This window comes from Homalodisca vitripennis, chromosome 8 (genome assembly GCF_021130785.1).
Source record: "Homalodisca vitripennis isolate AUS2020 chromosome 8, UT_GWSS_2.1, whole genome shotgun sequence".
NCBI classification, from domain to species: domain Eukaryota; kingdom Metazoa; phylum Arthropoda; class Insecta; order Hemiptera; family Cicadellidae; genus Homalodisca; species Homalodisca vitripennis.
In genome coordinates, this window is record NC_060214.1 from 52,412,256 (window position 1) to 52,429,047 (window position 16,792).

General features: G+C 31.9%; 1 protein-coding gene across 1 annotated transcript in view; it reads left to right on the forward strand.

The window, feature by feature from the left end:
• The window catches only part of LOC124368165 (kinesin-like protein KIF12), a 35,116-nt gene extending 25,123 nt beyond the window's left edge, over positions 1-9,993 (forward strand). The window contains exons 4-6 of the mRNA XM_046825441.1: positions 6,728-6,869; positions 8,473-8,567; positions 9,934-9,993. Coding sequence (XP_046681397.1) covers positions 6,728-6,869; positions 8,473-8,567; positions 9,934-9,993 — 297 coding nt within the window. The remainder of the gene's footprint in view (positions 1-6,727; positions 6,870-8,472; positions 8,568-9,933) is intronic.
• The last annotated feature ends 6,799 nt before the right edge of the window (positions 9,994-16,792 follow it).

The window sequence follows — 16,792 nt, forward strand, 5'->3', positions numbered from 1 at the left end:
TTGTCTTATCAAAATCTTTTAAATATTTGTTATTTGCTTTCACATATCGTTTAATACACTGAGAAATGCCTCCGCGAATACCTTTTTCGATCATCAAATACATATTATAATCACTAATTAATTGTAATTCTATCTTCGTTAATTTTAACATAGCATCCCATGCAAGACTGGGAGCTGTTAGATAGTGTGCTGGATCAAGCTTATAGCAATTCAAACAAATATTCCTAAAATTTTCAAAGATATCAGCGAGCAATAGAACATCTTGAATGTTATAGAGATCAGAGTAATTTCCTAGATTTTGCTCTTTTAATTTGTTCCAAACGCTCAAGTAGTGTTGATAATCTTTCTCAGATATGCTCTCGTCTGTCAAAAGTGAATAGAAATCTTGAATTTTCAGCTGTTCTGTGTAATCAAGTTTTTCAATACTATCGATAAATTCGTAAGGAAATATACCTTTCCCAGATAGAATTTTAAAAATCTCGTCGTCGTCATTTGGCTGTCTTTCTATTATCTCATTCAGTCCATCTTGTATAAAATGATTTGTATGTTTGAAGTCTTCTCTCTTTAGATTTTTAGCTAACTTTTCTATAGACGAGGCCATGAATCTAAACGTGTCTACGAAAGAGAATTTTATGAACTTTCTAGGTTTGTCACCATCAAATTCATACCCGTATCCAGAATTTACAGAGTAATTTATATATCGTTCATCGGTGTTTGCAATCAAATCAACATTACCGTATTGTTTTGCCAATTCTTTTATGTACAAATGCGTATCGTAATTAGACATATTGTGACAGAAAACGGGAATATTCTGAGGAAATTTCAAATTCAGATTACAAATTCTATGAGCTGCACCTCGAAATTTTCCAGTCAAATGACAGTGATCTCTGCATTTTTTTGAATGCATCATAAGCAGAACTCCAATTATCTGGTAAAAACCCTAAAGTTTTTTTCAGTGTCTTGATACGATATTTCTTCACAAATGTGGCAAAGATTTGAATTTTGATACGAAATTTCTTCTTCGTCAGTCAATTTCATGGGCTTCATGTTCTTTGAATTATATTTTTTAGCTATGTACTTCGATAATTTATTGAGTTCTTCAAACAATTTTGCAGGAACGTTCGGCAACTCTTCTTCATTTTTTGCTCGATAACATATCGGTTTGTACATGCGATTGGTCACATTCGACACTAAATATAGAGTAAAACCATAAGGAATGTGCCTCTGAATCTTGGTTGTAGTCGATCTTTGTGGATTGTTCTTGCATGTCGGAATTTTTTCTAATATGCTCTCAAAGTCCATATAAATTACGTACGGATGGCTAAACTTCTTTTGATAATTAGTAAATTTAGTTGTTTGACCTGGAAATGGCATAATAGGTTTGCATACTTCATGTTGCTTGCAAATTTCTAAATGATCTGTTAAATCTCCAGATTTGTAGAAATGGCTTAAACATCTCCTACATAGAAATTTCCTTTGTTCATGTTTAGATAGCTGAGAACTAACTAATCTATTTAAATCAGTTATCAAAACAAAATGAGATTTGTCTTCTTGTTTTACATACAGTAGATCAATATTTAATTCTGCATCATATTTTTCAGAAATTTGTAACGGAACAATGTTTAATTTTTTCATCAAAACTGTAAACATTCACAGACATTTTTGGATATTTGTACTTGGAATTGTAACTTCGTTTCTCAAATAATTGTATATCTTTTAAGGACATTGGATACTCGAAAACCTGAAAATATCTCGTCATTTACAAATTTTTCATATTGTTTTGATCTTTCGCAGTCTCTTTCGGGTTTTTCAATAGCACATCGGATAGAATAAATAAAGCAATAATCATCTTTATTTTTGATATTTATACAAGCTTTTTTATCTTTGATTTTCTTTGGCAAATCGATATATGATCCTGCGTTCATCATTTCGTGTTTGTTAAGGCTCAAAACTAGTTGTTTGCAGCTTTTAAATGTCCATCCAGAACCCTTATTTGGATGATTTGTCTGTTCTCGATGTGTTAATTTATTAAATTGCTTAGTAATAAAGTCGTTTACGTCAAATATTTCGTCTGATTTTATAGTAAAGTACATTGGACACGTTTGTGTTTCACCGTTCACTAAAGTTCGTTCGTATTCGCATTCTAAAGATAAATAACCTTTCATATTTTTAACGGTTTCTTGAAATTTTTCTATTAAACTTTTAATCTCTGGCCTCATAATTGATAGATATTTGTAAATTGACATGAACTTATCGTTTAAATTCGTTTAAAATGTATTGCTTGAAAAGACCGTGTATTGAGGATAAAACTTCTACATCTATGATATTTTCAGGTTTTTCGTTAAGAGTTTTATCAATTTCTTCGATCATTTCAGACTTAGTTTTATCGTTTGTTTCTATGGACAATTTTTCAGCGATTGATTGAATTTTTTCATCATTAAATAGATTGAGATCTTTTTTATCTTCCTTAAAGCTTTTCTTTAATTCACGCAATTTTTCTATATTGTACATCTTTTCGTGACCATTGATTTGATTCTCTTTAGCCCAAGTCCTCAAATAATTTAGTTCTTTTTCATAAATATCTTTATTTTTCAGATGATTCTTTGAATTATAATGCCTGGTGTAATGATGTTCAAAAACATCTTTTTTGCAGTATGGGCACTCTATCTTTTTCCGCTCCATATTTAAAGAGCAAAAATTTGTAAACTAAAATTTTGAGAAGTGGTGATTTTTGACACAAATCAGCACAATTTCTGGTCAAATGTTTTCAGATTGTTCTATTTATTGTAGAAAAATCTTTTAACTAAATTTAGTTAAAAGATTTTTCTATAATAAATGGCGGCGCTGTTACAAGAGTTGAATAAGGTTGGTGAACTAAGATTCAAAGAATATAAGAAATTAGTGGAATTGGAAGAAAAAAAAGAGATATAGAATCTTGAATTTGGAGAAAGAAAATGAAAGATAAATTCGGGGTTTACAATAATTGCCGAGTTGGAAGATTGTAAAGTACACTTGCCGAACAGATTTTTGACTGTTTTGGATGAGAAAAAGATTAAAGAATTAAACAAAAATGAAAAATTACACTTGGTTGTTACTGGAAAGAAGACTATTAAAGATAAAGACTGTGTTACTATCAATTTTGTAGAGTAGAAGATTTTTCGTCGTAGCAGACATTTCAAATAGATTGATTTGAGAAAGTAGAAGCAAACAGCTATAGATTCGGTAATTTTTCATTCGTGAGTTACAGATTCGTTTATTGTCCTTTAAACAGTATTTTTCATTGATTTACCGTCTGTCCCAAAAGTGAGCTAGAACCGCCTTACTGTTTGATTTTACAGATTCGTTTATTGTCCTTTAAACAGTATTTTCCCTTGATTTTCTGTCTGTCCCAAAAGTGCGCTAGAACCGCCATATTCATATCTACTGTTATGTATATAATTAATTAGAACCAGAAATGCTTCTACACGTGCCAATCATGATATAATAATTAAGTTAAACTCTGATACTATTTACTACGAACCTAAATAATATCTACCTGATATATGCCTACTTACGTTTTAAAATGTATGTAGGACTCACATAATATTACATCATCATTGATTTGTATGAGGACTTCGATTCTAAAAATAGCGTGCGAAGCCGCGGGTAACAGCTAGTGGTCAATAAAAATAAATAACTAAACAAATATCCAACAAACATAAATATCTAATAACCAATACATATCCAACCACAATACATGCCAATAAAATCCAAAAATTTAATAAAGAAGTATGTAAAAATATGCAACATGTCCATTATTACTTATTAATATATAAACAGGAATTCAAGCAATAAATATATCTCTCTATATTGGTGTCATCGCATAAAACCCAAGTTAAATATATATATATATATTCTAAGGTCTTCATTTTAGATTTAGGTTTCCTCTCACGCAATATGTTATCGCCACACTCCAGTACGAAACGGGTAAACCATCTTATCCCTGAGTAGCAAAACTGTCTACGTCCAATTTCTCTCGGATAATTTGGAGTCGCTATGACTATTCTAGCAGATAATCTAGTGTTACGATTAAATTTTTGCAATTCATAATTTATTAAATGTTTTTTTATAAACATTATTGTGCTCAATATATATAGTTGAGAAAAAGTCAAAATGTTGTTCTCCGCAAAAATTGCTCCCCTTCCGGCAATACAGAAGTAAGTGAAGTGAAGAAATCTATCCTGGAGAGATGGATGAGAGTTTATGCTAATAACCAAAGGTCAGTTCCTGGACTTGCCATTGACCGTCGAAGCCATTACATCTTGTTTTGCATACCTATCGATCCTCAGTTGCTTGTCTGACAATTGTCTTACCCAGTTTTATCTTGTACCATGAAATCAGTCAAATTGCCAACCCCTGTGACTGTACACGGGTAAATGATAGAGCAAACTCTTGGTGAATGCGTGAGAAGATATGCTAATGACCGAAGGTCAGTTCCCGGACCTGCCATTGACCGTCGAAGCCATTACTTCTGTTGTTTTGCATACCTATCGATCCTCTGTCGCTTATTTGATACTTGTCTTAGTCGACTGTACACGGGTAAGTGATGGAGCAAACTCTTGGTGAATGCGTGAGAAGATATGCTAATGACCGAAGGTCAGTTCCCGGACCTGCCATTCACCGTCAAAGCCATTACATCTGTTGCTTTGCATGCCTATCGATCCTTAGTTCCTTGTCTTACTCAGTTTTATCTTATACCATGAAATCAGTCAAATTGCCAACCCCTGTGACTGTACATGGGTACGAGTAAGTGATGGAGCAATAATCTCTTGGTGAATGCGTGAGAGGTTATGCCAATGACCGAAGGTCAGTTCCCGGACTTGCCATTGACCGTCAAAGCCATTACATCTGTTGTTTTGCATGCCTATCGATCCTCAGTCCCTTCTCTGACACTTGTATTACTCAGTTTTATCTTGTACCATGAAATCAGTCAAAGTTTTAACCCCTGATATAGAATTTGTTTTGCATGTTCCGGTAGCCTATTTATCGATTTTTAGTTCAATTTCTGACACTTACTGAGTTTCTTCATCAAATCAGACCTGAATAAATTAATTTAAATCAACCTAATATGTCTTATTGCAATGATTACTGTTTAAATGAAATATGTGGAAGCCTTAATTTTAAAATTTAATTAATAATATAACAACTTAAAAAGGTATGGAATTTTCTTAATCTATCGTTTTGTATGAAATATATTTTACCACAAGTGCCGTAGAAATCGTTTTTCTGAAGACTGTGCACATTTAAATTTATTGAAATAGTAATTAAAATCTGGTTTTTATATACTCGTGTGTGGTGTATTCTTGAATATTAACAACACTATAACTTGGATGAATTCACGCTATACATTAGATTTTTGAAACAAAGACATTGTAGAGGCATTCGAAAATAAAATAACTTTATTAATTTGGTTAGTGGAATATTTAGTTGATTTATCAAAATCCAGTTTTAGCTATATAGATATATAAATATTCAATGACGAAGGTACAATATTTGACTGGGAGATTATTGAGATAACGTTAAGGAATATTTCATTACCAGGAGAGGTGAAAAACACTTGCTACATTACACGTGTTTTCTTTCGGTGCAGTTTGGTGGTGGAATACCAATTTTGAGCATTTTAATGTTGAGTCGTACAGTAGTAAAGTTTATTAAATAGCCAGAACGCACTTTATCAAATGGAAGACCAGCTTTAAGCGGACATTACCCAATAAATACGATCGAGCAGTGGAAATGTTTTTCAAGCGAGTTTTCAACAATTCTTTTCATGAATTACAAAATATATTCAGTATGCAAGGTATTCCACTTTTAAGTTAAACTGAAAAGTAGATAATACTATAGATTTCGTTTAACGATAAAAGGTTACTCAAACTCAAGAGGGGGGATATATAAATTTTTTTAATATTCACTCCGAAAAAAAGATTGCAACAAATCTTATTCTCCTTATAATTTCATATACACTTACAGATCAAATGAAATAATAACCATGATAAATAATAATAAGTTGTGATTATTAAAAACAAGTAGAATATTTTGAACCAAATATACATAATTACACTCAAAAAACGGGTTAACACTTTTTTTATTACCTTACTACAAAATAATATAATATTCATTAAAATATGTTATTTATACTTACCACATTGATTGTGGTTTAGTTTGTAGCCACAGGTTTTTCAGCAGCTTCTCTGTGGGGATAATACTGTCAGAGATATAAAGGAAACGGTAATTATAGACACTCTGGTTTTGGCAAATAAAACAGTGTCCATTCCCTTTTCAAAAACTAAGTTAACAGCTTGTGTTAAATATATAGTGTGCTTATTTTACCCCAAAAACTTATCTCAATTACCTGCCTATAAAGTCATAATAAATTATTTAGTTTTTGGTGGAAAGACGGTTGCAGAAATCTGAACCATCCCTGTTAACATTATTTGGTTCACAGAAAATGTCTAAAAACGTGTTTTCCGCTAAACTAATGGATTAGTTTTTCTAAATTGCACACAATTATAAAAATACACGAATAAATGAATGAATAAATATTGTGTACAATCTTTTGTTCATCTTTTGGTTTAAATGGATGGAATATTCCTGATTTGAAATTGATATTCCCAATACACTCCATCATTGATTAGAAAGTGCACCTTTCAGAGGTAAGCTAATTTTTATTTTTATCTTAAAAATTTTCCAGGTAATAGATCTGTTAAACCCTGGCACAGCGCGGAAGCCTTTAGCAGTGAGATGGTCCAAGAAGTGCGGAGGATTCTTCGTCGAGAATCTCTTCACCGTCGACTGCGAAGAACTTGATGACCTCCTTGCTGTTTTGGAAGAAGGTCAAGAAAGCATTTAATCCTAAATATTTTAATCAGTATTTGAAAATATTATTAATAAATTAATTCCTAACGCATTTAATTTATTTCTATAGATCGTAACTAATTCAATTATTCCAGCTTTCTTTGAATTCTTTCTAGCTGCCTTCATTATATTACATCTTTACCTACAAACAACTTATTATAATTTTGTTCGTAATTTGTTTTCCTGTAGATATACAATGTTGCACCAGTGGTTTAACTTGATCATTGATCTTAATTCTCAGGAATTCATTTAAAATCATTGGAAACATTAGAAATTTGTATCCAGATTTTTCTTCTAACCCATACAGCAATTACACTTCTACTCGTATGCAAATACGATACATTTCATTAGTCATTAAATCAGACTGCAATGTTTCTTGTTCTTTATTAATTATTCCGGCTTCTGAGGCCTTACATTAAGGTACTATCTTCATATTAGACGAATGTTTCATCTGTATACATGAAGAGATTGCATTTTTTTTGTATTCATAGGGCCATCAACGTCTCAATTCTACACGTTGTATGCTAGCAAATAGAGTTTTAGTCCTCCCAGAGCTAAAACTAAGTTTAATTACACCACAATGATTTTATGTAAATTGACACTATGCCCTTGACGGATACTTCTGACATACCATTGTCCGAATCTAAGTCGTGCCTTGAATACTTTCCTAAATCTTATGAAACATTCTCCACAAATTTTTAAAATGATAACTATTTTTATTTGGGTTATTCTATAACTTCGCTGTATTATACTGTATTGTCTTATAATTTACTCATAGTCCGACCAAAAAGGTCCATCAGCAAGAAATTTAAACAAATAAATAACGACACGATGCTCTAAGATAAGGTCATAAAATGATGACGCTGCTACAAACATGCCTAAAACCAAGTCTAAACTAATTAGGTTTAACCTGAGATTAAGTAAAGAAAAACCGCTCCACCAGAAAGGTAAATCATGTTTTAACATAATACTTAGCATCATTTAGAAAAGATTAAATAAAAAAACAAGTTAACATTTTGACTAGTTACTTAAAAAAAATAATTTTTATTTAAAAGTTCTTGGACTGGTAACTATTCTATTACTCAAAAGAATAACTGCGAGGTTTTGCTCGTTTCAAAACCAAGTATATACCATAAGTATTTTCTCATTCCCCAAACCTGCTAAAAAGCGTCTACAAGAAAATACCGCAAAGAATGTTCTTTATAATAAGAAAAACAAAAAAGCAAATATATCTTTTAGAATATGGAACAAGATAAAAATCCGAAAGAAGAATTTCCAATATATAAGCGCTGAACTATTAATATCTTATAGAAACATCATCCCTCATATAAATCACATCGTCATATATATTATTTTATGAAAGTGCATGAACCTCATAGATTTGAAAACATCATGTCGGGGTTACAAAGGTCATCATTATTAATCCCTTTGCAAAATTCACTTAATATGCAGCTATTACATGTCAGTATAATACTGTATTATGTGTTTTAGAAGGAGTTTTTTTATATTTTAAAACACAAACTCTACATAGCAATATTTATAGGCGTTTTTGAGTTATTTTAAACTCTTTTATTCTTTCAGGTATGAGGAACAGATCGGTAGGAAGTCACAGTATGAATGAACATTCCAGCAGGAGCCATACGATACTAACCGTTAATATTACTTCGGAACAACAGGTATGGGGATGGTATACTCACTGTAGTGGAAACCCAAACTTATAATAGGATGTCACATGTTCGTTTTTCTGTTGAGATAGTTTTTAAGTATGAGTGTAAGAAATTGAGGCTGGGTATCTCAGAATCAGAGTCACTTCATTAGAAGCGTTGTGGTGTTCCACAAGGACCGGTCTCAGACCCAATAAAAAAATCATTAGTGATTTATTCTAAACAAATAGAGGAAACATGTTTCTGTGTGGTGTTTGTTTCATTCATTCTCACAAAACTGTGAATACTTGGGAAGCACTTTAGGAAGATAATCGCACTATTTTTGTGACTTGCACATTAAGAAAAAGGCACATGTTAATGTAGGTAGAACAAACTATATCAATTTTAATTTCAAAGGTTTTTTACTTCCCGAGTCTAATTATATACCATATTATTGAAGTTCAATGTGAAAGAATCGAACTAATTTAGAAATTAATTAGGTATGCATTATGTTTAGTAAAATGTTTACCTGGGAAAAAATGTTATACTAAACTAAATCAGTCTGTCTAGAAATTTGATATATAAATGTAAGGAAATGTAAATGTGTATGTGTGTGTGATGTTGTTGTAATGTAAAAATGTGTGTAAGTGTGGGTGTTGTTTGTAATGTGTGTATGTGTGTTGTTTGTATGTAATGTGTTTGTTGTCTTGATGTTGTGTTTGTGTTATGTCCTTTATCATAAATGATTGTCATGGCAATATTTTATTGATCGTATTAATATATTAGAGTTTGTATGTGTAATACAAACATTATATGGGAAGTAAGTATAATGTTTATTTAATTAATTTAGAACAACCCCCATTTCTCCAAAATAATTATAACAACACTCACCGATAAGAGAGAGAATTCATTTATTTTGTACAACTATCTAGAAATTTAGCTTATTAAAACATATTTTTCCTTTCATATACAAAAGTGACAGTTGAAGAACGAAAAATCTATTTTAAATTACGAGAAGGAGAATAAACTTAGATGTTAGGATACTGTGTTCATGCAAATTATGCATCTATTTGTTTTTATCGCCAACAAATTACAATTATAATTGGAATTTACAAAAATGTTATTTGTAAATTAAAAAACTGAAGCTTTGTTCATCTTAATAATAACATATGATGTGATGCTAACCCATTAAAATTCTGATTCCATAATAGCCGTTTTGAAGCCTCCTTCTTATTCTGTCTTTTTACGCCAGAAATATTGTTCGTGCAAAAGTTTTGGTTATGACAGAATATAAATTTACTATTATTGAATATATTTATATAAAATACCAGCACATGACCGTCCGAAGTTTCTATGCAACATTTCCATGTATTTGATTGATATTTGATAACATTTCCAGTGTAACTATATTCAACCACTGCAGAGGAACTCCAAAATCGGGGAACTCCAATGGAATTAGTCATACAGTATGTCTCGCACGAGATACCCATATTTCAGTGTTCATGCGAGAATAAAAAGTTAAGCGAAATTGCGAGAAATTCTTATTTCGGTTTTAACGTTTTTAAGTACTCTTATGTTTCGAAATTATTATATCTAGGACGCCAAATTGGAGTTTACTATTTTGTCCGAAGATACAATATTTATATACCTATATATCATTTTGTAGTGGTGTTAGTTGCAAAACCGAAAAGCTTTTGAAAAACATATACATTGTTATTAAAAATTAAAACTTAAATCAGCATCAATAATCGTAACAAATTTCAATACTTACATTATGACAGTAGTCAGCCATACCAGCGTGGAGGCCTATGATATTTTTTTAAATAGAGTTATTTTAGTGTTCAATGTGTAAGAGAATCAATAAAAATAAACCAATAAACATCATAAACATTAAATTTGTTATCAGCTGTTATTAGGATATTTTTAAGAATCGACAAAATAATACAATTTAGAAAAGAAGGAATATAGATGCATCTTGTTAGTAGACCGTGTAGTTACTTAGATTTTAAATAAATTAAATGTATGATTACAATATTCATTATATTTATTACTTTCAATTAAGTTATAAATGAAAAATTCCATTTTGGTTTTGGAAATTCAAAAATAATGTTTTTTTATGTTGATGTGCATGTGCAGAAAATTGTCTACCAGAGTTTTGGTGAACGATGTGAAATCAATGATTCATTAATCTTATTTTTAAATAAGGCTATATATATATATATATATTTTTAATAATCTTTGTGCATAATTTATAGGTATTAATACATGATACCTAATTTGGACTGAGAAGCCTACTACAGTTTGAAAAAATGTCTACTTCTGCGCTTGTATTTCACTTTGGTTAAAGGGGTAGACTGAAAATCCAACTTCTGTCTGTGCAATTCTCTTGGGTTTCCCTTGGACAATAGACATACGTTGATGCTAAATCTCTTCACTGTACATCAATCGGCTTTCCCGATAATGTATGTATAAACCTATTAAACCCAATTTACTAATGATTATTCCCTAAAAAGAAACGTATGCCTACTCGCGGGCCACCCAGCCTGCTGCCTTTATTCTTCTTTTAGAAAGATTGAATATCTGAAAACCTGATAGACTAAAGTACAAGTTATTATTTCCTAATTATGTTCGCTATCCATTCGCTTAGGTTAATTCTAGGAAACATATCATTATATATCTAATAAGTATCGTGTACCTCATCAGTGAAAAATTGATGCAAAAGCCCCTCGTCATTCTTTTGTCATAAATACTGCCTGTAGTGTCAGGTTTATTGCTTTGTTTGTTCACATGCTATAATCACGGACTCACTGCGCTCGTTTGTTTCCTCATATTGTAGTCTAGGAGCGAATCATTTATTCAATTATTCTAATATCCAGTCCTTCCGTTAAAGTTCTTCCAGCTACTGCAAATATGCCGTACCACAAATTCTAAGAAAACCAAATTCAATACCTCAAATGTATACATTGACAGTTTTCTCCATCAAGTAAAAGCTAGTATAAATTAATTGGTTTCAACTCACCCCTGCTGCCATCTATAACAACAGTTGGATAATACTATTTGTCATTATTATATGCATCACACAACGATATATTATATTTATCCATACAAATAAAAGGTTAATGCGGGATTGCGTGTCCGTGTCCATATCATTCATTCAAAACTATTTACTATCTTTATAGTTAATAAAATATGTTCTTTCATATATTTAAAAACCATTTGTGGGTATTTTCAAAATATAAAATACACCCATATTTGATTACTGTATAAAGTAATGCTGCTAGCAGTTACCCACTACTTTGCACGAAATTTCATAGGCTTTGCACTATACCTGTATTTGTGAAAACCTGTATAAGCACTGCTGGTTCGAGGGAATTATATTTCCGACGCCAATGCTGAATTTGCCTTCGTGGCAAGATCAAGAAAATATGTTAAAAAGCGTATATTTTTGGCATTAAAATTTACTCCCTCACTGTTATTTTTTGTTCCATAGTTGATTTTACCTCGTACCCGATCAAGAAAAATATATATCACATATCAAAGAAGCATATTTCTGTCAAACTTTCCTCAAGTATAGTTCCTCCCGACTGCTTCCAAGGGAGTCTTCGTAGTCAAATTCTGATAATCTTATATTTAATGACAAATTGTCTATGGTTGATTTGTACTGAGGTAATCGATGAAATATAAAGACGGCGTGATAACTTTATCGTTACTCCTAAGAGAATTGACACAATATAAATGTAATACAATTGAAAATGTTGGTTAAATTAATTTAACGCGTGGTTGTGCTGTCACAAACCAATGTTTACACAAAACAGTTGATTACATTTTTACTATTTGTTGGCTCTTTCAATTAACATATCTCAACTTTAGAGACCAAGATGGTGTTTTTTTGCTACTTTAAAGACCATTGTGGCGTAGCCTGGAGGGATTTTAGAAATAAGAATAGCCGTATAGTCATACCAGAGTCCGTAAGAATGTCCATGTAAAATTTCAGTATAGTCGGTTAAGTAGTTTACGCGTGAAAATAAAACAAACAACAAAGGCACTTTTGCATTTATAATATTATTAGGATTAGGATGAGTCTTTCTTAAAATATAGGTAGGTTAAAATTTAAAATTTTTGTAGATATAAAATATCTGTTTTACTAGTATTACAGTTATTGTTTTCTTCTTTAATTCCATATTTTACTTGTAACATCTAGATTTTATTAGACAGATTTGTATACAAAAAGTTTTTGTTTATAGTTTTTGTACTAAGTTCCCTTGCTATATTTACTATGTTTCAGTTTTTGATCACAATTTCTGAGAATCGTAGTAATTTTCAAAATATTATAATATTGTATACATGTTTTAGCACTTAGTAGCAATACTCATTATTTAGACTTCTTAGACAAGACTTTTTATCAGAGGAAACTCCGTGTATTTATCTCTTTGTGATAGAGCGGTATACGTTTATGATCGTCAAGATAGGAATTGCCCATTTCCTCCAAGCCGTGTTATGCCATAACTTCACATAAACGACTTGAATCAGTTCTAAATACTAATATTCTTACCGTTTGCTACTGTAAGTCGAATAAATATTATTCGTTTGAGAAAAAAAAATTAAATACAATTTAAGATTTGTTTAAGTGTAAAAGTCTTGGTCAATTTGCAATTTACTTAGTATGCGGCTTTTGTTCTTCTCATCATCAAACTCTTTCTGCGTTCATAATGAAATAATAATAATAAGCAATAATTCTTAGGTATTGCGAGGAGGGGGCTACATATAAATTAGGTCGTCGACACGCGCGGATTCCTTACTCCGTTCGAATCTATCAGACGGATATACACATATTAAAACATTGCTAATCAATTCCTTAATATTTTTCTCCGGATACCAATTTAACAATAAAACAGGCATATAGCACATTTTTAAACAATATAGGTACTAACGCATGGTTTATGTCAGTCCCACATTACATTTCAAGCACAAATCCATGGGAAACTTCTTGTTATAAAAAATAATGTGTTATTCCATCTGATTTAGTCAAAAATAAAGTATTGTTTACTGTAAAAAGACATAATAAAGTAGAACGATATGTTTCTATTGTTTTAATGTAGATACAAGGACTTACATAAGCGAATTTATATGACTATCTGCTTACACTCAGTGACGTATAAGAAAATCTTATAAAAATATATCAGAATATAACTCAAAATTTAAATAAGGTTAGATACTATAGTAGTTGTTAAAAATTCGGTTTTTAAGCGAATCATGGTCATATTTATCCAAATTCTGTTACCCGAGCAACTTTGAGTCCTAGTGATAATGTCGAAAATAAAAAATTGAAGCAAAATGCCACATCCTCAAAAGATTTGTACAAACAGTTCAAACAGAAATTGTGTACCATTAATTAGCTAAATCTCTAACGTCCCCCCCCCCCCACCCCCCCCCCCCCCCACCCCCCCCCCCCCCCACCCCCCCCCCCCCCCACCCCCCCCCCCCCCCACCCCCCCCCCCCCCCACCCCCCAAATAATATACAATTCCATTGCCATTTTGTATAATTTTAATTGTATCACAGAACTAGGGGTTTAATTTTATTCTTGTTTTCAATAGTTTTTCAATAATCATCCCAGCAACTGAACATGAACTCTTCAAACAGAGTAAAACGCCTTTGACACCAGGAGGTGTTTTAATCGAGATTTGGAATAGTTTAGAATCAATAAGATGTTTTATTCCCTCAGGCAGCCTTTTTCATCAGTTTCACACCAACTGGGACGGCAAGTATTCAAATGCACTCGTTCTATGTTGTACCATCCGAAGGTTGTCCCTGCCTCTTGTCTCGTATTAGTGGACGTCACTGCCTTGGACCAACTCGCATTTGAGTTCGACAGTATAGAACGACGTCGAGAATATAGAAACAGGGTAAAGTTAGCAATCCAAGCTCTCTGAAGGCATCTTTGCACGTCTCTCTCTGAAATTCAATTTGTAAGTAATTCTGATAACTTTGTTTTTGAGCTCTAAATACACTTTCGAATTTGTATTTAGAACAGCTGCCCCACAGTCTCAAACCGTAAGACAAATATGGATGTATCAGGCCAAAGTAAGCCAAAGATATTTTAAGTTAAATAATACTATTTATCAATACTCTTAACAGAAACATAATGGCAGTATAATTTCTCTCAGGATGATATTTAAGAGGGAGTTTTACTGATAATCATCAATATTCAAAGGCAGTGTATTGAAAGTACAAGAATCTCAGCTCGCTTTGTTCGCGGCTACTTTGATTTGTCTAATTACTTTACACCTGTCACAGAAACGTAATTGGCTTCTGATATAATTCATGTCGTTGGCTCGGTATTGACATTGACTGTAGAGTTGATATTGAGAGGTAACTTCCATAATGGGTTACAGAAGTACCTATTATCCTGTTAGGCGCAGGATCTTTCAGTTGGCGAATCGTTAGCTTGAGCGGCCTGTAACAATATATTTCTGAATATCACCAAAATTTTTCTAAAACCAATAACGTGTATAAAGTTTTAATGAAGCTTCGTTTCTATACAATCAACAGTGTTTTACTTTGTAACACTTACTGGACTGAATTTTCACAGTGTTCATACACAGGTACAGTGTTTATATATATATATATATATATATATATATATATATATATATATATATAAATATAGTATATATATATATATATATATATATATATATAGTAGATATGAATATGAGGGTTCTGGACCACTTTTGGGACAGACAGAAAAAGCAAGGGAAAATACTGTTTAAAGGACAATAAACGAATCTGTAAAATCAAACAGTATGGCGGTTCTAGCTCACTTTTGGGACAGACAGAAAATCAAGGGAAAATACTGTTTAAAGGACAATAAACGAATCTGTAAAATCAAACAGTATGGCGGTTCTAGCTCACTTTTGGGACAGACAGAAATTCCATACAAAATACTGTTCAATACACCATAAATATGTAAAAAAACAATTCACAATACAATTTACTTCTAAATAAAACTATGGTAAAACTGTATTCAAGCAATTTTTCATGACAGTATGACAACATAAATTGTGGAATTTATAATACTCGAATGTTGAATTTAGAATATGTTGGCATTACCGTTGAGCGAGAAATGTTGGTAGCACTGCGCGGCACACAGGAGAACAGCCTTTTCCCGTCCAGACCTCACACTAGTCAGTCATATTTAAATTTTACTCTATACTTTTGATCCAGGAATGTTAAAAGTTCACTGTTTACTGGTTTAATATCGCATTCTCTTCATCTTCAGCTCTATTTGGAACAAGACTTAGTGAAATTAATCCGTAGTGACAAGTTCAGTGCTTTATATTCTACAATTTTAACCACGTTACACCATCTTTAAGACTCATCCATCATAACATCTCTTCCTTCAAGACAGTGTGAATCATTCAGTTCATCAAGACATTTTCTAATCATGCCTATTTCATTACTTCAAGCGACACTATGATGTGGTCTACAGTCACTGATCTGCGTTGTGCAACATCTCGAAGCAGCGGACGTGTTATCACCATGACGTGATCTGCAGTGTTGTGCAACATCCTGAAGCAGCCGACGGTCAAGGACTTGTTATCAACCGCAGCCTCACACTCTGAACATCTGGCTACACTGCCTCAACACTCCGCAACACCTTGTTTCATCACTCGACCCCTTTCTGCACCCTCCAACCACGTCATCGCAACCCTCACGAAGAATGAAGATCACAGATGAGTTCTTAAAGAAATTAAGCTTAATCTATAGATTTAATAATGTAAATAGCGCTTATCAACACCTTCATGAACTAATTTCAAAAACCTTTCTAAAAAATAACAAACCAAAATTCAAAATTCATTCAGATGACAAAAATTGGCTTACAATTGGCATTCAAACCGCCGTTAAAGTTAGAAATAAACTGTATAGACAAAAGAAATTTGAACAAGCAAAATTTTATAAATCGAAAATTAAACATTATAGCAATATTTTAAAAGAAAACTATTATAAAGAACTGATTGAAATGTCATCTGATTCAAAAACCAAATGGAATATTATAAACAAATTTTTAAATAAATCTAAAAAACCTTGTAGATACACAGGTGATTTAAATACAATGAACAAATTCTTTGCAAACATTGGTTCAGAATTGGCTTCAAAGATTCCAGATCTAGAAAACGAAAAAATGAAATCAAATCCGAACTCTATATATCTCTCTGAAATTACCAAACTAGAAATTGAGGCCAAAATTAAACTTTT